This window comes from Canis lupus, chromosome 19 (assembly GCF_048164855.1).
Source record: "Canis lupus baileyi chromosome 19, mCanLup2.hap1, whole genome shotgun sequence".
NCBI classification, from domain to species: Eukaryota; Metazoa; Chordata; class Mammalia; order Carnivora; family Canidae; genus Canis; species Canis lupus.
This window is the reverse complement of record NC_132856.1, coordinates 6,163,720-6,188,515: the sequence shown is the minus strand read 5'-3', so window position 1 is coordinate 6,188,515 and position 24,796 is coordinate 6,163,720. Positions and strand designations below refer to the sequence as shown.

The 24,796-nt window shown below is 52.8% G+C and overlaps 1 protein-coding gene across 8 annotated transcripts in view; it reads left to right on the top strand.

The window, feature by feature from the left end:
• The window catches only part of GRIP2 (glutamate receptor interacting protein 2), a 97,226-nt gene extending 73,112 nt beyond the window's left edge, over positions 1-24,114 (top strand). For 4 of the 8 annotated variants that reach the window (XM_072784999.1, XM_072785000.1, XM_072785001.1 and 1 more), the window contains exons 10-25: positions 384-509; positions 842-991; positions 3,364-3,550; positions 4,013-4,158; positions 4,960-5,040; positions 8,395-8,461; positions 8,572-8,717; positions 9,576-9,720; positions 12,014-12,153; positions 12,822-13,001; positions 14,009-14,183; positions 15,811-15,916; positions 19,198-19,344; positions 19,721-19,795; positions 20,112-20,258; positions 21,479-24,114. In XM_072784999.1, coding sequence (XP_072641100.1) covers positions 384-509; positions 842-991; positions 3,364-3,550; positions 4,013-4,158; positions 4,960-5,040; positions 8,395-8,461; positions 8,572-8,717; positions 9,576-9,720; positions 12,014-12,153; positions 12,822-13,001; positions 14,009-14,183; positions 15,811-15,916; positions 19,198-19,344; positions 19,721-19,795; positions 20,112-20,258; positions 21,479-21,637 — 2,177 coding nt within the window. In that variant the 3' untranslated portion in view covers positions 21,638-24,114. Of the gene's footprint in view, positions 1-383; positions 510-841; positions 992-3,363; positions 3,551-4,012; positions 4,159-4,959; positions 5,041-8,394; positions 8,462-8,571; positions 8,718-9,575; positions 9,721-12,013; positions 12,154-12,821; positions 13,002-14,008; positions 14,184-15,512; positions 15,710-15,810; positions 15,917-19,197; positions 19,345-19,720; positions 19,796-20,111; positions 20,259-21,478 lie in introns of those variants that run through there. The other 4 variants (XM_072785004.1, XM_072785003.1, XM_072785005.1 and 1 more) reach the window with 4 other exon arrangements.
• Positions 24,115-24,796: the final 682 nt, after the last annotated feature.

The window sequence follows — 24,796 nt, the reverse complement described above, 5'->3', positions numbered from 1 at the left end:
GCAGCTCGGCCCCTGGCCAAGGCTGCCCAGGTCATAGCACCACAGCAGCTCCTGGAGGTTCAGGGGCCCGATGCCATCTGCCAACTGCACTGCTCAAAGCTGATGGGCCGGTTCTCATGGGGCTACTTTCCCTCCCATCTCTGTTGCTGCTTGGCTGAGCACTGAGCATAGTGCCAGGCACTTAGTGGGCTTCCTGGACACACGAGCAGAATCTGAATGCCTGGCTTGGCTTGGCCTGGGGGAAACTCAAGCTGTGTGGTCCTGCTTTGCACACTTCATCTTGCAGATGGGAACTTGGCCTCCAGGGGAGGGAGGGCACAGTGAGTCCAGACATGCTGAATCTCTAACGCCTGCACCTCTTTCTCCTCTCCCTTGGGTCGCAGTGAAGGTGCAGAGGAGTGAGCAGCCACACCGCTGGGACCCCTGTGTGCTCTCCTGTCACAGCCCCCGGCCCGGCCACTGCAGGACGCCCACCTGGGCCACACCTGCCGGCCAGGACCAGAGCCGATGTAATGTGTCCACCTCACCGTGGCTTGTGCATGTTTCATAGGGGAGGAAACCAAGACTCCGAGCAATTAGGAGGTCTGCCCGGCGTTACCTAGCACATTAGTGATGAGATGGGCCCCCCTCCCTAGCAGCTGGGTTTCACCATGTCTGTGAAACCCTGTGATCTTTGAGGGCCAGAGTGGGAGAGACCTGCCTGAGGTTCACACGCCAGTGCTTGAGGTGAAAGGGGGAAGGCGTCCAGTGTCTCTCTGCGGTGGGGTTCCCTGGCACCCACTTGTGCGGCAGGGTGGAGGGCCCTTCCGGGGTTCACGGGGCTGTGCTCTCATCTCCCCAGCCTTGTCCTCGACTCCCTTTTCTTCGCCGACCATGAATCATGCCTTTCCCTGCACCAACCCCAGCACCCTTCCCCGTGGGTCCCACCCCATGAGCCCTCGGACCACAATGGGGCGGAGGCGGCAGCGAAGAAGGGAACACAAGAGCTCATGTAAGTAAGCTGTGATCTCTTCCCTCCTCTTTGGGCTGCCTGTATGGCTGAGAGATTTGCCAGAGGATGGGGTGTTGGACACAGGGTCTTTGGTCTATGTGTAGGGTCACTAAATAGCATGAGTGGTACCCCAGGCTGCCATGGATGGCTGGGCGGGTTGCACAAGGTCCCACCTGATGGGTGCCAGTCACTTGGTACTTGTATTTTGATTATGGAAAATTCTCAGCAGATGATGGCAAAGTGTCTCGAGGAAAGCATACCTTTTCAGATGTGCACAAAATTCTCACAGTACCTCCACTTCATTTTCTTTCATTCTTTAATTCATTTTGATCCATTCAGGGAGAAAGTCTCAGTGTGGGATAGCTGTGTCTTTACTGCTTCTCTGACATTTTTTAATTTACCCTAAGACAAGGATACATAGGCCTGAGTAAAGCCATCCAGGATGTAATAATTTTCACTATATATATGCACACATATTATATGTTGGCAAATTGAACTCCAATAAAAAAAGATCTATCTATCTATCTATCTATCTATCTATCTATCTATCTATACACATATATATACCCATACAGATATTTCTTCTTCCCTTTGATTTATAGGCATTTCTCTTTATTTATGATCATTATTAGTTCCTTGTTGAGATGAAGGTATTTAAGTATCTGAAAAAGTAAAAAGACAAATAGTAGTGAATGATAATGCAGGAGACATGTAGCAAAGTCACAAGGATGCCAAGAATTTTGAAGTCTTTCCTAGGAAAAGCCCTTCCCTTTGCTGATATAGAAAGTTTCTCCAGCCTCCTGCCCTGTGAGTTGCAGAGGCCTCCAGGAAGGATGAAAGGTCAAACTAGGCCATTTGGAATTGAGCCAGCTGAGGGAAAAGAGTACAAATCACCTGGCACCTGAAATAAGGTTATGAGCTTCCTGGAAGCCAAGGTGAAAAGGGAAACAGATTTCAGAGTCAGATGAGAGGTAAAATATGCCTTTACCAACCACCTTTGTCAAACACCAAAGTCGGGAGTCTGTAGGTGAAAAGATTCAGAAATGCTGTTCAGTGGTGGGGGCATGTGGAGGCTGGGGGCTCTTGGGACCACTTATCTGTCCCTTTACTAGGTTGGATGACTAATAAAATGTTATCATTATTATTATTGATGATAACAATTAATTAATTAAAAATTGAACACCTCCTATGTATCAGGCACCATTCTTATCATTAGGGATGTAACTGTGAAAATATAATAAATATAAATATAGTAACAACATATGCAACAATGTATTATGTATCATAATGCATAATATAAAATATAACAAAATAGTAATAAAGACAGAATAGTATAACAGAATTAGTAATAGGATTACATACAATAATAAATTATATTTAATAAATATCTAATATACATATTAACACAAATATATTTTATATATGGAATATAAAACAGGATATATTAACTAACACAATATCAAATAGATATGAAGTTTTCATACAACCCAGCAATTCCATATCTAGGTATATGACCAGGAGAAATGAAAACATATGTCATGTTCACTCAAAAAGTTATGCATAAATATTCCTAGCAGCATTATTCATTTTCGCCAAAAGGTGGAAACAACCCAGAAGTCCATCAAGAGATGAACGCATAAACAAAATGTGGTGTATTCATATAATGGGATATTATTTAGCCATAAGGAGGAGCAAATTCCAGATACGTGCTACAGTATAAACCTTGAAAACATCATGCTTAGTGAAAGAAGCCAGACACAAAAGATCACATATTATAGGATTGCATTTATATGGATTGTCCAGAAGAGGCAAATCTATACAGAAGAAAATAAGTTAGTGGTTGCTTAGGGCCGGGAGACACGGGAGGATTTGGGACAACAGCTAAAGGGAACAGGGTTTCTTTTTGAGATGATGAGAATGGATTGTGCTGACAGTTGTGTAGCATCATTAATACACTGCAAAACCACTAAATTGTACACCTTAAATTGGTGAACTTTATGATAGATGAATTGTATCTCAATAAAACTGTCACCAAAAATAACATAATCTATAGTGTGGTATTATAATAGCATTGTAACAAAGCTAAGATCACGTAACAGCACAACCCTCACAACATCTGTTTTACAGTGTGGCGGTCCCAGGGGCTGGCTTCCTTAATCCTTGTCACAGCCCTGCTGGGTGGGAATCACCCACAGTACGGATGGGGAGAGCTCTGCTCAATATGCTGTGACTGTGCCACCCCCAGGGCAAGGCAGGGCTCCCCCTAGCTTGCCCCTCTGACTCCAGGTCCTTGAGCCTAGGGATGGGTTGATTCTGGCAGGAAGGGCCCTCGGGGGCTGCCTCCCTGAGAGCTGTACCGGCCTGTCCTGCAGTGTCACTGGCCTCCAGCACGGTGGGGCCAGGGGGACAGATCGTGCACACGGAGACCACGGAGGTCGTGCTCTGCGGAGACCCCCTCAGCGGCTTTGGCCTCCAGCTCCAGGGCGGCATCTTTGCCACCGAGACCCTGTCTTCCCCTCCCCTCGTGCGCTTCATCGAACCTGACAGCCCAGCAGAGAGGTGAGCCAGCTGCCCCTGCCCCATGGGGCCTGCCACTCTCACAGCCAGCCAGAGAAACTAAGTCACAACCAAGCCTGGCTTCACAAGGGTATCTCACTTAATCAGCCCCATTTTACAGATGAGGAAACTGGGGTGCAGAGAAAGCTGATTCATTTGCCCAGGGTCACACAGCTCATGAATGACCCAGGACTTGAACCCCTGTCTGTCTGAAGGCAGAGTCCTCTATAGACATATCTCATAAGGCACGGCGTCATCCCCTTTGGACAGATAGGGAAACTGAGGCCCAGCGAGGTCACTCCCTTAGCCAGAGTCATATGGTAAATTGCCTGAGGCTCTGTAGCCCACACAGGGCAGAGCTGTGGAGTCACCCCCCAAGCCTGCCCACACATGGCATTCCTGTGCCCAGGAGTCGCCGTGGTGGTAACGGAGCTTATTCTCTCTGTGGGGCTGCCTGGGGTTCAGGTGTGGGTTGCTGCAGGTGGGGGATCGGGTCCTGTCCATCAACGGTATTGCCACCGAGGACGGGACGATGGAGGAAGCCAACCAGCTGCTGCGGGACGCGGCGCTGGCCCACAAGGTCGTGTTGGAGGTCGAGTTTGATGTGGCAGGTGAGTGAGTGCCCCTACTTTCCTCCTCACGCTGTGGGACCCTATGCTCCTCCCTGGGGCATGTGCTCTTCCACCACCACCACCCCCCCCAGCTCCCCACCTGGTGTCCTCCTCCCAGAGCATTTGTAGCATGTACCAGAGCCCCAGCCGTGGCAAGGAAGGCCCTGCCTGGGAGGCAGGAACCCCACACGCCAGCATGAAGGTTGATGAGGGATTTTTGTGCTGAAACAGGACCTCAGGGAGGGCAGAGGGGGGCTGAAAATATTCCATGCCCCTCTGCAGGGCTTAGGCAAAGAACCCCAGACACAAACTCAGGTTAGAATTCTGGTCCTGTGCTTTGGACATTCTGTGACTTTGGACAGGACATTCCCTTCCACCACCCATCCTCAGTTTCCCCAACTGTGAAATAATGACTAGAGTTCCTCTACTACAGTGGATATCAGTTGGGTTAGATGAGGTCAGTCATGTGGAAACACCCAGCTGAGGCCTGGCACATAGTAGGTGCTCAGTAGGCTGTTGCTGGATCTGAACTCCATTGGGTTTGACTATGGGGAAGCCCTGGGCTGGCAGTCATGAGGTCTGGCACCAGCCCCCAGTCTGCTCTGATCAGATTGGTTGTCTTGGACAAATGTCAGCTCACCATGCCTCAGTTTCCTCCTCCGTCAGGTGGAAGAAGCAGGATGGGGTTGTGACGGTGACTTCTTGCAATCTCTCCCAGATGGCCTAGATTGTGTGGGAGACTGGGACTCCCTATGTCTCCTCCCTTGGGTCTTAGGTGAATGCATGTGTGTTTGCATGCAGAGTCCGTCATCCCGAGCAGTGGCACCTTCCACGTGAAGCTGCCCAAGAGACGTGGCGTGGAGCTGGGCATCACCATCGGCTGTGAGTCTCCCCCACCCCCCGGCTCCCCGCTGTCCAGTCCCTGCCCCGAGCGAGCCGCCTGCTGGGGGGAAGTACATACCTCCAGCCTGGCGGAGGGGGATGCTCCTGGTGGGAGGGCTGGCTTGGGTTCCCTCTGCTTGCAACACCCAGCTGTGTTGTCTTCCCCGCAATACCCCCAGTCACTGGAAGCCTCAGTTTCCCATTCCACACAATGGGAGTCTCCTGGACATCTGGCTCTCCTGGTGGGATTAAGTAGCTTGTAAGGCACCAAACACGTACATGGGCCAGGTTTGGGTTTTTTCCCTACCTCCATATTCCCAGGGCCCTGAAGTGGCCTGAAACGTAGCAGGAGCTTAATTTGTGTTTGCCAAAGGAATGAAAGTGAGAGAATGAAAACAGAAGAGTAGAATGCATGAGCATAGGGACCTTCAGAACCTTCCTCCCGTGACTCCATCTCACTCTGAGTAAAAGTTGGGGTCCTCAGGGAATGATGAGTTCCTTTGTGATCTGGTCCCCGTGATCTCTGACTTCTTCTTGTGCCATCCCTCCATCACACCCCTCCAGCCACTGCTGGTCCCCTGCTGATCCTTGAACTCGCTGTGCTCCTTCCAGCCTCAGGGCCTTTGCACTGGCTGTTCCCTCTACCCTCCTTCCTCACCTCCTTCAGGTCTTTGCCCAAATGTGACCTTGGGAAGGCCTCCTCTACCACCCTAATTTAAACTTGCCCTGCCTTCCACACAGCCCCTTCCTTTCTTTATTTTTCTCTACAGCATGCCTCTTTTTATTATTTGACAAACTATATACAGTTGGCCCTTGAATACCATGGGTTTGAACTGTGTGGGTCCACTTAAATGTGGATTTTTTCCCAATAAATTCAGTAAGCACTGTAAATGTATTTTATCTTCCTTATGATTATCTTAACATTTTTGTTTCTCTAGCTTACATTATTGTAAGAATACAGAATATAGTACATACAACATACAAAGTATGTGTTAATGAACTGTATGTTAACTGTATGTTTGATAACTGTATGTTATCAGTAAGGCTTCCAGCCAGCCATAAGCTATTAGGAGTTAAATTTTGGGGGAGTCACAAGCTATATGTGGATTTTCGACTGGGTGGGGGTCAGCACCCCTAACTCCACATAGTTCAAAGGACAACTGTACTTAGAAAACTTTTTTAAAGGTTTATTTATTTTAGGGATCCCTGGGCGGCTCAGTGGTTTAGCACTGCCTTCAGCCCAGGGCGTGATCCTGGAGTCCCGGGATCGAGTCCCGCGTCAGGCTCCCTGCATGAAGCCTGCTTCTCCCTCTGCCTGTGTGTCTGCCTCTCTCTTTCTCTCTGGGTCTTTCGTGAATAAATAAATAAAATCTTTAAAAAAAAGATTTATTTATTTTATTAAGAGAGAGAGAGAGAGGGCAGGGGAAGGAAGAGGGAGAGGGAGAGAATCTCAAGCAGACTGGGGAGGCTGGGGTAGGAAGGAGCTTCAGCAGCAGCCCTTCTAGGCAGCCCTTCTAGACAGTTGCTCTCTGTGAAGCCCAGGGTGGGGATTGAGGATCATTTCACACAGTGGGGACTGTAGTCCTGGTCTTGTGTTTTCTGGGGCTCTCACAGCTTTACTGAGTGTGGAGCTGGATCCCATGACTTTGAGATCATGACCTGAACTGAAATCAAGAGTTGGTTGTTCAAGTGACTGAGCCACCCAGGTGCCCCTTTACTTTAAAATTTTGTTGATTATGTGTGACCCCCACTGGATTGCTTCGCTCTTGGAGGGTAAGGATCTTTGTTTGCTCACTGTGCCTCTCCCTGGTACATAGTAGGGTTCAGTAAGAGTTTGTTGAACGAATGAATGAGTATAGGATGGATTGATGAGTAGAGAAGTTCGTGAGGGTCTGGGAGCCTGGTTCAGCACTGTGCTCAGCTCAGCTGTGCCCTGGGGAGTCTGAAGGGGAAGAAGTGGGGGTGAGGGGTGGAGACACCACCTGCCTGGCTGTAGCACTGCCATCCCCACTCTCCTGCTGAGGTGTCCTCCTGGCAAGTGTCCACTCTGGCCAGGGCAGCACACACATAGGCGGACTGACCCCAGATCGGGCAAGGGATGCAGAGACATCATTCCCTAGGGAGATTCAGGGAGCCTCAGAAAAACAAGACCAGGACTGCAGTCCCCACTGTGTGAAATGATCCTCAATTCCCACCCTGGGCTTCACAGAGAGCAACTGTCTAGAAGGGCTGCCTAGAAGGGCTGCTGCTGAAGCTCCTTCCTACCCCAGCCTCCACAGTCAATGGAGGTGGGAGTTTAAGCAATCTGGGAGGAGAGAAGCTGCTCCTAGCTCAGGAATTTCTGGGTAGGGCTGCCAGATATGGTTGCACAAGTTGTGCGTGACATAAAGGTGCCCATTTAAGGTAGACTTACAATCTTATTACATCATTTCCTCAACAGACTAATTGGAAGGGTTGCCCTTGTCTCATCAACAAAGATGCCACATGGGCCAAGAGGGGGCTCCTACCATCTGCTCACTAATGGGAAAACCCATTGGCCCAGATGGATGTTTTTTTTGCAGAAACACTTAGCTACTCATGCAATACCCATTGTCTTAGGTCACATTCCCCCAGAAAGAGCTTCATAGACACAGTTACTTTCGGGAGGTAACTGAGAAGGGCTCTTGGCATCAGCATCTGTGCGAGGTGAGAGATGCAGGACTGGGCAGACAGAGAAGCTGGTTATGTGCAGCCAATCCCACGGAGAGCTCTAAGGCCGGGAAGGCTTTAGAAGTTGTCCTGAATGAGGTGGGGAGCTGGGCCTTTGCATCACTGTGTGGACCTGGCTGCACCCAGGAGCTGCACAACCTTGGCTGAGGCTTCTGTCTCTGCCAAAGGCAATTCCCAGAGAGAGAGAGCCCCCTGTGAGCCATTCAGCCAGCACTCCCTGCATCTGGGAAAAGGGAAAACTCAACTGTGGAAAGGTCATGGAGTTCTGGGTCCCACCTGGTGCTAGGTTGGTGTGCCAGCCAGACACTGCCCCTGAAGGAGCTCACAGCTTGCTGGGGGATGGGCTGAGCAGAAGGGTAAAGTGCTGATGTGGATTAAGCACCTGCTCTGTGCCAGGATGCACTTGGGTTTTGCCTTGTCTAGTTTAATCTTATGACATCTCCATGAGTTCTGTGGCGTTGTCCCCATTTTGCAGAGGGGAAACTGAGGCAGAAGAGGAGCTGATTTGCTCATGGTCACCAGGCAGGAAGCAGGGGGAGCAGGGTACAGGGGTCTGTGTTCATGTCCCAACTCCTGGGCCCTCCCAGTCCCCCTCCCAGAGGCTGAGGCCGTCAAAGGTTGGATTCATGGCTTCTTCTCCCCCAGCGACCAGCAGGAAGCGAGGAGAGCCCCTGATTATCTCTGACATCAAGAAGGGCAGTGTGGCACACAGGTAGGGGTCGGTGACCCTGGGCGCGAGTAAGGGGAGTAGTCCAGGGGGAGTAGCATGTGCCAGGCTCCTGTTCCCCCACCCGTGCCTGTCCTCCACTCCTGTTCCCCCAGGACGGGCACCCTTGAGCCAGGTGACAAGCTGCTGGCCATTGACAATATCCGCTTGGACAACTGCCCCATGGAGGACGCTGTGCAAATCCTGCGGCAATGCGAGGACCTGGTGAAGCTGAAGATCCGGAAGGATGAGGACAACTCTGGTATGGCCCCTGCCCCTCCCTGCCAACTCTGTGGGTCCAGCCACCAGACCAGCGGGTTCCAGCTTGCAATTTGGGGCTCCCTGTGGCCCGGGAGGGAGATGCGGGCAGCTGGTGGAGACTCCTTGAATGAACAAATGCAAGGACGGAGCTCAGCACGGATGGCTCACTGTCCCTGGGGCTGCCTGGATCCCCCGTGTCCAGCACAGAGCTTAGCAGAGGAGTGGGCGGAGCGGTGATGCTGCGAGGGCGGAGGGGTGGGGGTCCGTCCTGCTGGGGTGGTGTGTGAGTGAAGAAGGAAAGCCTGCCAAGTCTGACACCTCTGAGACCAGACAGGTGACAGAGGTGAGTGAACTGGACAGAGGTAAGAAAAATGGTACAGGTTGGGGTGCAAAAGGAAGGCGTGAGGCTTGTGACCCCTGGAGAGCCAATCTCTTATTCAGAGGGGCAGCCGCCATCTCCTGCCCTGGGAAGGACCAGACTGTCTCTTGTGGGCAGACTCTTCTTCTTCATCATCATCTTTTTAAAAGAAAAGTTGGAAATCTGGTTTCTCCTTATCCTCATTATTGTTATTTTGTGTCCTATGTGAAATCTGTATTTTAGGATGTTGGGTTTCAATGATTGATTCTTTTCTTTCTTCTCCTTTTTTTTAAAATGGGGTTTGGATGCAAGAAAACATTTGTGGAGGCAACAGGGGGCCTCAGGGTGCCCAGGCTGTGCCATCTGAAGCCATGGCACAAGTGGATGGGTGGATTAACAAATGAGTGAATGGATGAGTGTGAGGGCACCCAGGGCTGGGGGCATCCGGCTCCTGGGTCCTGCCACACTGTACCCCCGCCCCGATGGGTGCCACCTTTGCAGATGAGCAGGAGACCACAGGTGCCATCAGCTACACAGTGGAACTGAAGCGTTACGGGGGTCCCCTGGGCATCACCATCTCTGGCACAGAGGAGCCCTTTGACCCCATTGTCATCTCAGGCCTCACCAAGCGCGGTCTGGCTGAGAGGTGAGCTGGGGTTCTGTGGAGGCACACAGGGCGGGCCGAGGACCATCATGGGGCAGGGGTTGGGCTTTGGGAACAGCTGAAGTGGATTCTGGTCTCAGTTCCACTGTTGATGTGCTGGGTGACATCGGGCCTGTCCCTTCCCTCTCTGAGCCTCGATTCCCCAGAGGCAGACCGATTCCCCCACTGGCCCAGTCTGGAGACTCTCCATTTCTGGAAAGTCAGCGCTGTGAGCCCTTTTGGAGCATCTGCTGTGTGACTCCAATCCTGACACAGCCTGGGGTTTTTCTGGAAGGATGAGGGGTCCCCCTTGCTGTCCTCTCCTCTGGGGAAACTGTGAGAAAGAGAGTGTAACAGTCTGTCCAGACTAGTGTGGGAGCAGGTGAATCTGGGGCCCGGAGGTGGAACAGGGCCCCGTGGGGGTCACAGGTCGGTGATCGCAGTCTGGGTGGGATGCAGCTTTCTCCAGACACCGAGAGTTGCTGGCTGTAGACGAGCAGCCTGGCCAGGCCTGAGGGTGACAGGCACGGCCCCTGCAGGAGGACACAAAGGAGGAGGGGCCGCATGGTAGTGCTGCGGCCATCGGATGGAGCGGGTGGAGGATCAGGGAAGGCTCCCTGTTCCTGGAGCGCCCCCTGCTGGCCCGCGGCAGTGGCCATTCCCATCTCAAGGGTGTTCATGGACACTCACCTTGACTGGGTACCCACTGTGTGCCGGTCCATTCTGGGTGCTGGGGACGCAACATGCAGCCCTCCTGCCCCCCTCACCGGGCTGATCCAGCTCAGTGTTGTACGACTGTGATGTAAGGCGAGCCACACGTTTCATTATAAACTTTCTGGTAGTCATATTAGCAAAGTAAAAAGAAACAAGTAAAAGGAATCTTAAGTACATATTTGTTTCAACACATAGTCAATTGGAAATTATTATTTTTTAAAGATTTATTTATTTATTCATGAGAGATGCAGAGAGAGAGAGAGAGAGAGAGAGAGAGGCAGAGACACAGGCAGAGGAGAAGCAGGCTCCACGCAGGGAGCCCGACACAGGACTCCATCCCAGGACCCCGGATCACGCTCTCAGCCAAAGGCAGATGTTTAGCCACTTAACCACCTAGGGGCCCCCCAATTTAGAAATCATTAACGAGATGTTTTATGTTCTTTTAGTCATACCACGTTTTCAGAATCCGATGTGTATTTTACACAGTTGACAGCTCTGACCTCCCTCCCTCAGCCCGCCCTCCCCCTGACTTACTCCGCTGGGCTCCTGGGGAGCTGGGTGGGCAAGGCCTGGCATGAGGGAGCACTGCCTTGCCCTCCCACGCCCAGGTCAGGTGCTCCGCCCCCCATCCACAGCAGCTCCCCCCCCCCCCCCCCCCCCCCCCGCTGTTCCTCAGGATCACCTTCACCAGCCGGGTTCCCAGGGATGCCATTTAACTGGCCAGGGCTGGGGGCCAGGCAGCACGCATTTTTTAAAAAGCTCTTCAGGTGATTCTGATGGTGTCCAGGTAGAGACCCACTGGGCCAGAGCAGTGCTACTGTGTGGCCCTGTCAGTGCTCACACCCCCTTAGAGGTCAGCCGGGCACCCCGTGCTCATTCTCTGGGTGAGGAAACAGGGCCAGGGAAAGGGATTTCTGCTGCCCTGGATTTCTGCTGGAGGGAAGCAGGAATCCCGTCCACCTAGCCATCTTTCAATTATAACTAGAGTAAGTGTATCGCTCCCTGTTTACACACAAAGGCCCTGAGACTCAGGGAGGTTAAGATACGGGGCCCCAGGTCATGTAGCTAGTGCGTGGCAGCTACTGTGTGGGATTCAAACCGTGCTCAAAATTCATGCTTGACATGAATTTGCAGAATAATCTTCTCCCTCCCAAATTGCCCTCCATCCCTCCCAAATTTTAGACTTTATTTTTTTTTAATTATTATTTTTTTTTAGAGAGGGAGAGGGTGGGTGGAAGTACAGAGGGAGAAGGAGAGAGGATCTCAAGCAGACTCCACGCCCAGCACAGAGCCCCATGCAGGACTCGATCTCACACCCTGAGATCATGACCTGAACTGAAATCAAGAGTCAGATGCTAAAAAAAAAAAAAAGAGTCAGATGCTTAACTGACTGAGCCACCCAGATGTCCCCCAAATTCTAGACTTTATGCCTCTATGAATGCCGCCCCAGATTTCTGTTACTGCTGGGTTTAACTGAGGTCAGTCAGGCTTGTGCCTTGGGGTCCTGAGTTCCCTGAGGACAGAGCCTCCCACCCTGAAGCCTTGAATGTCTCTCATTCTTTGTCCTGTGCTCCCTCCCCAGGACCGGCGCTATCCATGTTGGGGATCGCATCCTGGCCATCAACAGCGTGAGCCTCAAGGGCCGGCCTCTGAGTGAGGCCATCCACCTCCTGCAGGTGGCTGGCGAGACCGTGACACTGAAGATCAAGAAGCAGCTAGACCGTGAGCCTCACCCCACCACCTGGGGGCCATCAGCCCATTTAGGAAGCGAAATCCCTCTGCACCCCTGTGTCAGGCTTCATGTACCCAACCTCACAGCCTCCTCAGCGAATCCTTTGGAGGTGGAAGTCTACCTGGGACAGCTGAGGAGACAAGACTCAGAAAGGGGAGTGGTGGTCCCAAGGCCATAGCCTGTGTGGGGCAGAGCCTGGGTCTGAACCACCCTCTTTATCGCTTCCCACCTCTCAAGGCTGCTTGTTCTGCCTTAGGGCCATAGCTTCTACATTCCTCAGTTTCCCCTGAATCTGTGCCCTGAACCTTGGCAGGGGTGCCGCCCCTTGCAGTGGAAGGAGAATGCGCTTTAGGGTCTTCCTTCTAATCTGGGCTCCACTGGTGTTCACCATGTGACCTTGGGCATGTTGTACCCACCCAGAGCTACAGGGACTCCCCAAGGCACAGCTCAGAGAGCTCAGCCTGTTTTCCTGTCTATGGAACGGGTTTGCCCATTACCGTGCCACCTCTCCTCCTAGCAGATTGCCCAGCAGCAGGCTCAGGGGGCTCGGTGCCTATGAGTCCCCAGACTGGACTGCAGTGGGGAAACTGAGGTTCACTGAGTGTGTCTGGGTCTCTGTGTCAGAGGCCACTGGCAGTGACACCCCTTTTCATTGCAGGCCCCCTCCCACGCCGCAAGTCAGGCAGCCTCAGTGAGGCCAGCGATGCAGATGAGGACCCGCCAGAGGCTCTCAAAGGAGGCCTCCTGCCAGCCCGGTTCTCACCCGCCGTGCCCAGTGTGGACAGCGCTGTGGAGTCCTGGGACAGCTCGGCCACAGAGGGTGGATTTGGGGGCCCAGGTAACACCCCGGGGCCCTGGGACAAGTACATGCCCTCTCTTGGCTGCCGCAGCTGCCAGACCTCTGCAGGGGCTCTTCCCTCTGCCTCCCCCTCCCTCCTCCCACCTTCAGAGACAGTTGCTGGTGGCAGACCGGCCTGGGCCGCATCAGCCATGCTCAGGGCCCCTCACTGCTCAGAGCGTGGGCCTAAGGCCTTCACACATCTTCTGATTAGCATCCTTAGCACCCCACTGGCTATGCAGAGTTCCCCCTTGAGCTTAGGACAAGCTGGCCTTACTTCTGCCTTTCTCATTCCTAGCCCAGTGCCCTGCACACAGCAGGTGCCCAAAGTGTGTTTATTGCATCCAGTCGAAGATGGGAAGGCAGTAGGCCTCTTCCCACCGCATCCGCAAGACCCAGCCTTAAGGTGGACACCTCCAGGCTGCCCTCTTAGGACACATGCTCCCTGCCCATGCACATTGCAAACCATGGGTGGCCTTGAGGCTTGGGGGCCGATTGAATTCCAGGAGCTGGCCTTCTGGCCTCTGTGATGCAGAGCCATGGGGACTCCCCAAGGCCCAGCTCAGAGAACTAATGTCCTCAGGTGGCTCCCAGCCCTGGTCCCCACTGGCTGTATATCTGCCTTCCCTTCCACATCTCAAGTCTCCGCTTCTACATCTCAAGTACTCAATCAGTATCTCTTAGCTTATCCCCAAAGGCAGACAGAGAACAATGGTCAAAATAGGGAACCTCCTTCCCTGGCTGGAGGCAGCCAGGCTAAGCCCAATGGAACTGGACAGGATCCTGGAGCCCTGGGCATTAGCTCTTCTGTGGGTGGTCAAGAGATCCAAGGAGTTCTGGAGGTAGGGACTAGGTGGCAGGGCCCTCAGGGAACTGTGGGTGGTCATGCAAGGCCAGAGGGGGCAAAGACCTTTCCAGAGTCATCCAGCACGGCTGATAAAGGGGCAGGAAGGAAGGCAAGCTAAAGGCACAGAGTGGATCCAGACACCCTCCTCTCCACCTGCCAGGCTCCTACACCGCACAGGCAGCGGCTCGGGGCATGACCCCCCAGGAGTGGCGGCCCAGCCGGCTGAGAAGCAGCCCCCCACCCACCGAGCCCCGGAGGATGAGCTATACCCCGGCCCCCACGGACGAGAGCTTCCCTGAGGAGGAGGAAGAGGAGGATTGGGAGCCACCAACTAGGTCTGTGGTGGGAATGCCACGAGGGAGGCAGTCATGGTCTCCGGGGTGAGGGTCCCTGTGCCACGGTGGTGGGGGTAGAGGGGAGTACCTCCCAGGAGAGGGGAGGAAGCGTCGGGCAGAGCTGACTCGGCCAGGCGGAGATGGGGATGAGGCTGCGCCAGGCCGAGGGCACAGCAGTGGCAAAGGCGCAGAAGGCGTTTGCCTTTCCAGAGTCTGGTAGTCTCCTGTTCTCAGAAGAACAGCTCAGAGCTTGAACCCGATCCTCCTGACTTAGCTCAGGTTGCTTGATGGCCTCCTGCCTCCTGCAGAGGTCCTCGGGTCCTAGGCACCAGCCCTGGCCGTGGACGTGGTGGGCTTCGCAGTGTTGGCTCTGAAGGACACCGCATCGCTGCTGGGGGAGGCCCTGTAGAGAAACGCTGTTCCTCACTCAGCCCTAGCCACCCCACCCCCGTGTCTGTGCTTTGGCTCAGGCGCTTCCTTCTGCCTACAACACCTTTCCCTCTCTCTCCTGACCAAGGCCTTTCCGGCCTTGAAAACCCAGCTCAAATTCCCCTGCCTCTGGAGGCTCCCCTGACTCCCTCGGGCAGCAGGCATTCCTCCCTCCCTCTGCTGGTCCCCACGAGCCTCCTCGTGGCACTGGCTACCTTGTGCCCCACTGGTTAATTACCTGGCTGTCATCCCTTCTGTGCAGCACCCCTAAGCGGGTGCCTGGCACCCCATGGAACTCCTGCACACTTTGTGAATGAATCACCCACTCCATAAGAACAGAGACTACACCACATTCACCTCCCTAGGCCCAGGCCCTGCAGAGCCCTGACTCGGGGAATATTCGTAGACTTGATTTGAATGGAGAGAGTGCCCTTCGGGCTCAGTCTTCTCATCTTTAAAATGGGAAGGGCTGGAGGCAACTATTTATTGTACATCATCCTCCCCGAGTCTCCCTCGGAGAGAGAAGCTCCCGGGCCTTTGTAAGAAAGTGCTTTGCAAACCTTACTTCATAAGCAGCCAGGACCTTATAGGTGGCAAGTGGCTTTGGGAACTAGGAAGTGTGCAAGTGTGACTTGTGACCATTCTAACAAGCCTCGATTTTAGAGCTGATGACGGGCTCATACAGCCTGTGATGGAAGCCGTGGGGTGGCCTTGACCCTTCCCCCAGCACAGAGACGCCATCCTCTCCATCCATCTGTGTCCTTGCTGGCTCCAGCTCTGTCCCTGTCACTGTGCTACGATGCCATGTGTCTGGTTGGGGCCAGGGGCCGTCCTCTGGGGCTACACCATGGATCTCCTCTCTGTCTGTCTGTCCGTCCGTCTGTCTGTCTCTCTTCCCAGGCGTCCTGTGTCACCGCTCTCCACCCCGTCTCATCTGCCCCTGTTCTAACTGGCCACCGACAGTCCTGGTCGCCCCTAACTGCGTCTTCCCCCCATTCCGTGTCACCAACCACTGCCCCGGGGCCCCAGCACTGCCACCGAGGACGCCCGCCTGCCTGCCCGCCTGCCCGCCCGCCCACCCTAAGGCCCCTCGAGCGCAACACTGGGCCCTGGGGCCCCGAAGACTTGTCAGGCCCCAGCCCGCCTGCCCGCCCACCCGCCCACCAGGAGTTGACGCTTTCTGGTTCCTACGTTACAGCCCAGCCCCTGGCCCTGCCCGTGAGGAGGGCTTCTGGCGCATGTTCGGAGAAGCCCTTGAGGACCTGGAGTCATGTGGTCAGTCAGAGCTGCTGAGGGAACTGGAGGTAGGGCCACCTGCCCCACAGACCTTCCTGGGGGCCCCTGTGCATGGACACACTGATGTGAGTGCCCGTAGGAGGCGAGCATGTGGATGGAATCCTGTTCCAGCGTCGTGTGTATCATGCACTCGCTCAGCCCCCTCTATGTAAAGGTCTTCACACACGTGCAGACTGCATGGACACATACAAAAGTGTGATCGAGAGCACTGTGGTATGGCACATCGACGTGTGTACACCTATGAACGTGTCTGGCGTCATCATGTGTGCATGTGTGTGTGCCTGCGTGGGAGCATGCTCACGTACACACAAATGCTGAGGTTATGTTCAGAGCATGTGTGTCCGAGTGCACATTTGGAGGCAGAGGGGCAGATCGGGTGTCTGTGTGTGCAGGTGCGGTATGTGGACATGGTTGTGGGCATGCCCTGTGGAGGCATGTGGGTGTCAACCCCAGGGACAGCACAGGGCATGAGGGGTCAGGGTTGCTGAGAAGTGAATACAGCTTTGTGTGAGGTCAGTGTTGCCCACAGTGGAACAGGCTGGGAAGGATCCAACTGGATCATTTCAGAAGCTCCTTCTTACTCTGTGAGCAATAATTTAAACTTCCACCTTATCTGTGCTTTTGCCCCTAATACTATTATTATTATTTTTAAAGATTTTCTATTTATTCATTCATAAGAGACACAGAGAGAGTGGCAGAGACAGAGGCAGAGGGATATGCAGGTTCCTTGCAGGGAGCCTGATGCAGGACTCGATCCTAGGACCCCAGGATCACACCCTGAGCCGAAGGCTGACGCTAAACTGCTGACCCCCCAGGCATCCCTGCCCCTAATATTACTGATTAGTGCCAATTTTTTTCCTCCATCAGTCTTGCCAATTCAAAGAACTGATTTTTGGCTTTGTTAATACTCTCTTATGTTTCATTGTTTTCTATCTTACTCATTTCTGTGTTTAGCTTCTACTTTATTTGTGTTTGCTTATTTATTTATTTAAAGATTTTATTTATTTATTCATGAGAAACACAGAGGTAGAGGCAGAGACACAGGCAGAGGGAGAAGCAGGCTCCCTGCAGGGAGCCCGATGTGGGACTCGATCCTGGAGTCCGGGATCGTGCCCTGAGCCAAAGGCAGACGCTCAACCGCTAAGCCACCTAGACTCTTTATTTGTGTTTAAATAATGATACTTTTCCTGGTTTCTTAGCTTCTTAGTTTTCAGTCTTCCTTGTTTTCTGCCATAGTGAATCTTAAGCAATGATTTTACCCATCAGCTCTGCTTTGGCTGCATTTGGATACTTTTGTTGATCAGTTAATTCCAAATATTTTAAAAATATCTATTATGATTTTAGTTAATCCCTTGAATTACACAGAAGTGGAAAGGTTTTTTTAAACCCCCATTTTAAAAAAATATTTTATTTATTTATTCATGAGAGACACAGAGAAAGAGAGAGAGAGAGGCAGAGACAGAGGCAGAGGGAGAAGCAGGCTCCACGCAGGAAGCCCGGATGTGGGACTTGATCCCAGGACTCCAGGATCACATGCTGGGCTGAAGGCAGTGTTAAACCGCTGAGCCACCTGGGCTGCCCTTAAACCTAAATTTTATAACAAATTCATATTTGCTTTTAATTCATATGTACTATGGCCAGAAAATATGTTCAATTTGCTATTAATTCTTTGGAGTTTGCTAAGACTTCTTTCTTTGTGGCCTAGGATCTGATCGGTTTTAGTATCACATTTCATGTATGCCTGCAAAACAATGCAGATTCCCTTTTGTTGGGTGTAGGTTTCTCTGCAGATCAAGATTGTCATAAACTTGTTCAAATCTGCATCCTTATGAAATGCTATATGCTTTATTTATCTTTATGGGTTTTTTTGTTAGCAGTATGATAAAATTCCCATCATGAGTGGTGATTTGGCAAATTTTTGACATTGTCAATTTTTGTTTTCCATCCTTTGAGGTTATATTGTTAGTTTCATATAAATTCATGATTGCTATAACTTCTTGGTGAATTTCGTGTCTGACTTTTTTCATTTAGCTTAATGTTGAAGAATGTATCAGTACTTCATGCTTTTTATAGCTGAATAATATTCCATTCTATGGATAGACTGTGTCACTGACTTTTTGAAAAGACCAGGCCCAATTGACTTTGCCTTGAATTTCCACTATCTTTGCTTTGCTTTTTCTTTTTCTTTTTTTTTTTTTTTTTTAAGATTTTGATTATTCATGAGACACAGAGAGAGGCAGAGACACACAGGTAGAAAGAGAAGCAGGCTCCATGCAGGGAGCCTGACGCAGAACTTGATCCGGGGTCTCCAGGATCCCACCCTGGGCTGAAGGCAGACGCTCAACCGCTGAGCCACGCAGGTGTCCCTGCTTTGGTTTTTCTAACAAAGTCTAATCAATGCCTTTGGTCCTGCTCCTGAATGGGACAGGGCCTGTAGAATGTTTACACTTCCCTCTAAACTCCTCTTACTTCCCTGCTTTATTTCTTTTTTTTTAAACGTTTTATTTATTTATTCATGAGAGACACACAGAGAGAGGCAGAGACACAGGCAGAGGGAGAACCAGGCACCCTGCGGGGAACCCGATGCGGGACTTGATCTGGGGTCTCCAGGATCATGCCCTGGGCTGAAGGCAGCCGCTCGACCGCTGAGCCACCTGGCTGTCCCTCCCTGCTTGTTTAAATTGCTCAAAGTTAATTAATGTGGGGCTTTCGTCAGTACTCATTAGGGTGGTAGGCAATTATTTTCTTTGCTCACTGTTGCTTCTTGCATTCTATTTTTTCCTTCTGAGTTCATCCTTTAAGATCTTTTAGTGAGAATCTTGAGGTCGTAAACTCTTTTAGGTTTTGTGTGTGATTTTATCTTATTTTTATGATTAGCAAGATAGCAGAGTGGCTAAGACCTTTGATTTTGAAACCAGACTCTGAGTTCAAATCATCATTTCTCTTAGCCTCGATTTCCTCACCTGTAAAATGGACCCCAAAAATGGCATTTGCCTGTCTCAGTATCATAGAGAACAAGAGGAATTCTCCGTGTATAATATGTAGAACCGAGCTTGGCACAGAGTAAGTGTTAATCATTCAGCACCAACAATTAGTATTCTGATTGCTGGTGTGATCGAGGACCCCCCATCCCTGCCCACCAGCAGATGGAGAGCCCCAGGAGGGCAGGGATCCTGTCTATGCTGTTCACTGTTGTGACCTTGAAGGCTGGCACAAAGGAGGTGTCCACAGATGCCGGCTCCAAATAGGGAGCAGACAGGCGTCTGAGTGAAGGGCTGTGTGTCCACAGGCATCCATCATGACGGGCACGGTGCAGAACGTGGCCCTCGAGGGCAGGCCCAGCCAGCGGCCCTGGCGGAGAGGCCAGGAGGTACGAGGAGCATCCCCTGAAGAGATACAGGAGCTGCTGCTGCCAACACCCTTGGAGATGCACAAGGTGGGCGCTGGGGCTGGGCACAGGAAGCCAGGATGCGTGTCCTGGTGTCGTGAGGACCCACTAGGGGCTCTACATGGGCCTCTGCTCCCTGGGCTTCATTTTCCTCCACCAAACACGATTCTGTATTAGGTTGGACTTTCCAAAATTCTCATCATTTGGGTGATCCACACACATGCATACCCCTGTGATATACTGGGCTGCTATGAATATAGCAGTTTTTTTTAAGTAGACTCACTTTTTCCCTACTTAAATTAGTGCATGTGTATATATAATATATAAATGTGTTTAGATAGGATACACGTATATGTGTATGTGTGTGTGTGTATATATATATCACATCCTTAAAGGAGAAGCCAGCCTTCCTTGCCATCTGTAGGTTGCCATAAAGAAAAACAAACAGAAGAGAAGAGACCTCTCAGCCTGTAGCCCTCAGAAGGTTCCAAGTCTCTTGGTAAATTGGGCGATGAGCAAGTGTTGGGGACCCGTGGATACCCCATGGAGACTTGCTCCTGGGGGGAAGGGAGAGGATTGAAGAACTGAGAAGGCGCCCCTTCCCCAGCTTCCCCAGTATGACTAGTGCCGTGAACTGGAGGGTGTGCTGCAGTGGAGATGGCGAGGGGGTGCCACGCGGCAAAGGCAGTGAAGTGGTGGGGAGCACAGCTAGGCAGCACGCTGGGCGTGGGTCCCACGCTGAGGAATTTGGGTCACTGTGGGGAGCTGGGGCAAAGGTCAGAGCTCCAGGGACCTCCTCCTCCTTCTGCTCCCAGGTGACCCTGCACAAGGACCCCTTGCGGAATGACTTTGGTTTTAGTGTCTCTGACGGCCTCCTGGAGAAGGGTGTCTATGTCCACACTGTGCGCCCCGATGGGCCAGCCCAACGTGGGGGCCTCCGGCCATTCGACAGGGTCCTTCAGGTAATGCTGAGCTGGGGGCACTGTGGATGGTGTGGCTTTCCTTTGCCTCGTGGGGAAAGAGCCCCACTTTTTTTTAAGATTTTATTTATTTATTCATGAGAGACACACAGAGAGAGGCAGAGACACAGGCAGAGGGAGAAGCAGGCTCCATGCCGGGAGCCCGATACGGGACTCCATCTCAGGACCCCGGATCATGCCCTGGGCTGAAGGTAGATGCTCAACCGCTGAGCCACCCAGGCGCCCTGAAAGAGCCTCACTTCTACACTGGCTGAGTGGCCTTAGGCAAGTCACCTCCTGCCTCTGAGCCCCAGCTTCCTGTGGAAGGGAATGGTAACAGCAGCCCTATAGTCAGGTTAGGCCCGGTCGTGTTGCTGTAGCAACCCCGAATCTCACTGGCTTCACACACACCGACCGTATTTGCCCACTGTAGGCTGGCATAGGCTTCCTCTCCCAGGCTAATGGGGCTCTACCCTCATGCCAATGCCTTAGACCACGTGACACAGGAACCCGGCCGGGAAAATCACATGTGGGTTTTTCTGCCTTCACCTAGAAGTGACAGGTGTCATCCCCCATCACAGCCTATTGGCCAGAATCAGTCACATGACCTTGCTAAGTGCAAGGGAGCCTGGGAAATGCAGGTGCATGGATGGAAAGTTCTGGGAGAGTCCCGGCGCGGCTGCCCTGCACCGCCTTCCCCACGCCGCAGCTACTTTTGTTTCTTTGGTGTGGTTTCTGCTGTACTCGCACTACCTTTACGGACCGTGTTTCCTTTAAACGGGTGGTGGAGTTTTTTCAACCTTATTTTGAAAGGAAGCCTTTCATGTCACTTAGGAATGAGAATCCAGCACCCCTCGCTTGACATATAGAAGGTCAATGTCAAATAAAAATAAAACAGAAGCAAAGCAATGTCGTGGAATTCTAGGCAGGAAGCCGAGTGTGTGGTCTGCTCTTTTATGTTAAAAAAAGGGAGAGGGACGTAGGTGTTGGGGGAGTGGGAAGGATGTACTGGCATCCCCTTAGGGGTTTCTCTTTGATAAACCCCAAGCAGAAGGGCTGAAGGAGAACTACACGGAGGAGGACTTCCTCTCTGTGAATGTTCTAGATTTACCGGGTGTCTGGGCTGGGGCGGGGCCCCCACTTGAGGAGATCTCACGATTCCTGCCTGCTTCAGCCCGGGGCTCAGCTGATGCCGTCTGTCCCCTTGGCTGTGTCCCGTGCAGGTCAACCACGTTCGCACGCGGGACTTCGACTGCTGCCTGGCCGTGCCGCTCCTGGCGGAGGCCGGTGATGTCCTGGCCCTGGTCATCAGCCGCAACCCGCTGGCACAGAGCAGCCGAGCCCCACGAGCACCAGGCCCCAGCAGCCCCCGGATGCTCTGAAGTCAGCGTGTGGTCTGGACACCCAAGGAGCCACGGGAGTAGATCCTGGCCTCCAGGCCTGTAACTGGGCTGGAGACGTGGCCACTCACTCATCCGTCTGTCTGTCTGGGAGGCTCCGAGTCATGGGCCGGAACCTGTCTCTATTCTCTGGTTCAGTGGTGCCTGGAGTACCAGGCAGTGAGGTCCCTGCCCCAGTTGGAGTGACATCTAGGTCTTTCTTCATATCGGGTCTCCAGGATGTCCAGAGGAGCCCTACTCAGTAGGAGCTGAGACAGGCCGCTCAGCTGGGAGAAGAGGGGTCTGGGGCCAGGGAGCACGGCTCAGTGTAGGCAGTGCTTTCTCCCAGGAGAGCTATGGAGTGGCCGGGGGGAGTGGGCTCCCTGTCACAGGAGGTGAGAGAGTGGGAACTGGATACCCCCAGTGCAGTGCAGTCACGGACTGAGGTGTGAGGCATCGGGGCAATGTATCCACACAGGCTCAGGTAGTTAGTTTCCCCCCAGTGGGAGCCTTTAGGGTGCGGCAGTGGGGGTGGGGCACTGGTTCTGGACAGCCTCTCACCAAGAGGGATGCCCCTCAGGGTGGGAGTCTAGCCCCTTTCCGTCTCCAGAATTCTGGTTTTTGGGGCTTGCTGGCATCCTCATTCTTAAGGGACTCTTGAGCTGGGGTGGCTGAACCCAGGAAACATCGGCCTGTCGAATCTGGAAGTGGGTGATTCTTGCATTTCGGCATCTCTGGCCTGAAGCCTCTGGGATTTGAGGCCATAGTTCTGGACCCTTGGGGCAAGCTCAGTGCCAGGCTCTGGGCTCTCAGCCCCTCCCGCTTCTTTTGTAGGAGGCACAGGTGCAAATCCATATGGACACACCCCTCTTGGGCCCAGCCCCTCATGATGGGAGGGAGTCGTTTGGGGGAGAAGACCCCAGAGTTTTCATTCACCTGCCATTTCTGTGGAGATGGGAAAACCATAGAGATAGGATATGTAAGATGATACAGCTCCTCTTCAGTATCCAAACCAGTGAGGGAGGAGAGACCAGGAGAGGGAGGCACAGAGACAGAGGCAGGCACACAGGCCAGAGACAGGCCATCCCCCTCACACCCAGAGGTGAGTGTCCAGAGGGGTCCTTTAAGGAAGTTTATTCCCACTTGAAATCTGGAAGCACCAGCATCCCTTAAAGTCATTGTCCTCAGACAATGAACCCTGCAGACCAGGAACCCTTTTGATTTGGGGAAGAGCACAGGCCTTCACCTGGTGGTCTGGCTGTGGCCCCAGGGATGGAGGTGGGCCGGCAGGATTCAGTCAGGTCTGGGGATTTGCTTTGCTCTTAAAGGGGTCTCAGGAAAATGGAGCACCCACTCCTGCCTGTGTCCTCCGTGCTTCTGTCCCATGGAGGCCCCTGAAATGCTCTCCCGCTTAAGGGATGAGATGGGGAGTCAAGAGGTGTCTTCTTTTTGCTCTGGATTGCTGCTTGGTTGCTCTGTGACGCCCTCTGGGTCTGACCCTCTCTGGACAATCAAGAGGTGGAGAGTCTCTGAGTAGGGACCGGCCTCCCTGTCATGGCCAGAACCATGCCCATTGGGCGCCCTGCCCACACTCTCCCTGAAGGCCTGCATTCCCTCTTCTCCTCCCTCGACCTCCCCACACCCTGCCACTCCCTGCCTTCCCCAGAGAGCCCTTCATGCCGGCCAACTGCCCAATGCCTCTGCTACCTTGGATTCCTGTGTAAACACTCACCCCTGGGGTGAAAGGGCACTGCCCACCCATCGCAGAGGCACTGAGCAAAAGCCAAGAGAGCCCTCAGCTTGGGGGGCCAGGGGGTGACATAGCAGAGACATGGCTACTGGCAGCCACAACTGAGTGAACTTAGGCAAGTTGCCCGGCCTCTCTGGACCTCTGTCAAGTGACAGGGCTGGACAGGCCACACTCCCAGGGCGTCTGCTCAGAAGAGCTGCGTTCGACTGCAGATGAGGGAAGTGGCATCCCGACTCGGACCCCGACCAGTTTGCCCCTCTTGCCACCCCCCCCACCTTCTTGGGCTGAGGCCTCTGCCATCCCCCAGATGTATGCAACCAGGCCCGGCAGGTGGCCCCTGGCCGTGGCTGGCCTTCTCATATGCAATATTTCTTCTGGCTTCTCAATGGGGATCATAGATCCCAGACTTGACATTTCCCGATGCCCGTCCCTGGTGAGCATCCTGCCTGCCTATGCATTTTGGGTATAGCTCCTGTGACATGCCCCTTCCACCCCCAAAAGCTGTATTTTTCTCTGGCTGAGATTAGAGCATATTCCTTGTAAAGTATTTTTCTACATGGGGTTTTCTTAGGGCTCTCGGGAAGCACATGCCAAGGGGGCTGCATTGCAAAGGCCATTTGGGGTCTGTTTGGGGCCTATGTGTAAATCTGTTGTCAGGGGTTGCAGTGACGTAGGAGCTGGGGATGGGGTGCTGTTGGAATGATTTTTTAAATAAAATTATTTAAATGCAGCCAGACTGTGGTATCTGTTTTTTTGTTTGCTTGTTTGTTTCTCATCATAGGCTGGCAATAGTCAGCTTCCATTTGGATCTTAGGACATCTTCCCTGCTTTTAATTAATTCATGCATCCAAAAAGTCTGCTTGGGCTACACATCATTCTAGCCCCTGGGAAAACAGCATGAACATGACAGATGAGGTCCTGTCTGCGTGGGGCTTATATTCTAGGGAAGACAGACAGTGACCAGGGGAGCAAACCGTGAGGAGGTTTTTCAGCAGGTATAGAGTGCAGTGGAAAAAAACCAACCATGGGGATAGAATGGGGTCAGGAAGGACTTCTCTGAAGGAATAATTTGTGCTGAGACCTTTAAAGGCAGGAGTCAACCCTGTGGAGACCGGGAGGAACTGTGTCCTAGGCAGAGGGCACAGCAAGTGCACATGCTCGGAGGTGGGCGTGAGCTTGGTGGGTTCAAGAAAGAGAAAGGAGGCCCAGAAGCAGAGTGGGGAGACCAGGCTGGAGGTTTGCAGGGCCCAGTGGTAAGGCTCTGGTTAGGGACTATGGATTTCATTCTGTCTGCAGGGGGAAGCCAGTGAGGCAGGCGAGTGGCGGGTCTGCTGCATGGAGCCCCTAAAGGGTGCTGGGTGGGGCCCCATCGATGAATCTTCCCAGGGCATCCCAGGCAGGATGAGCCCAGA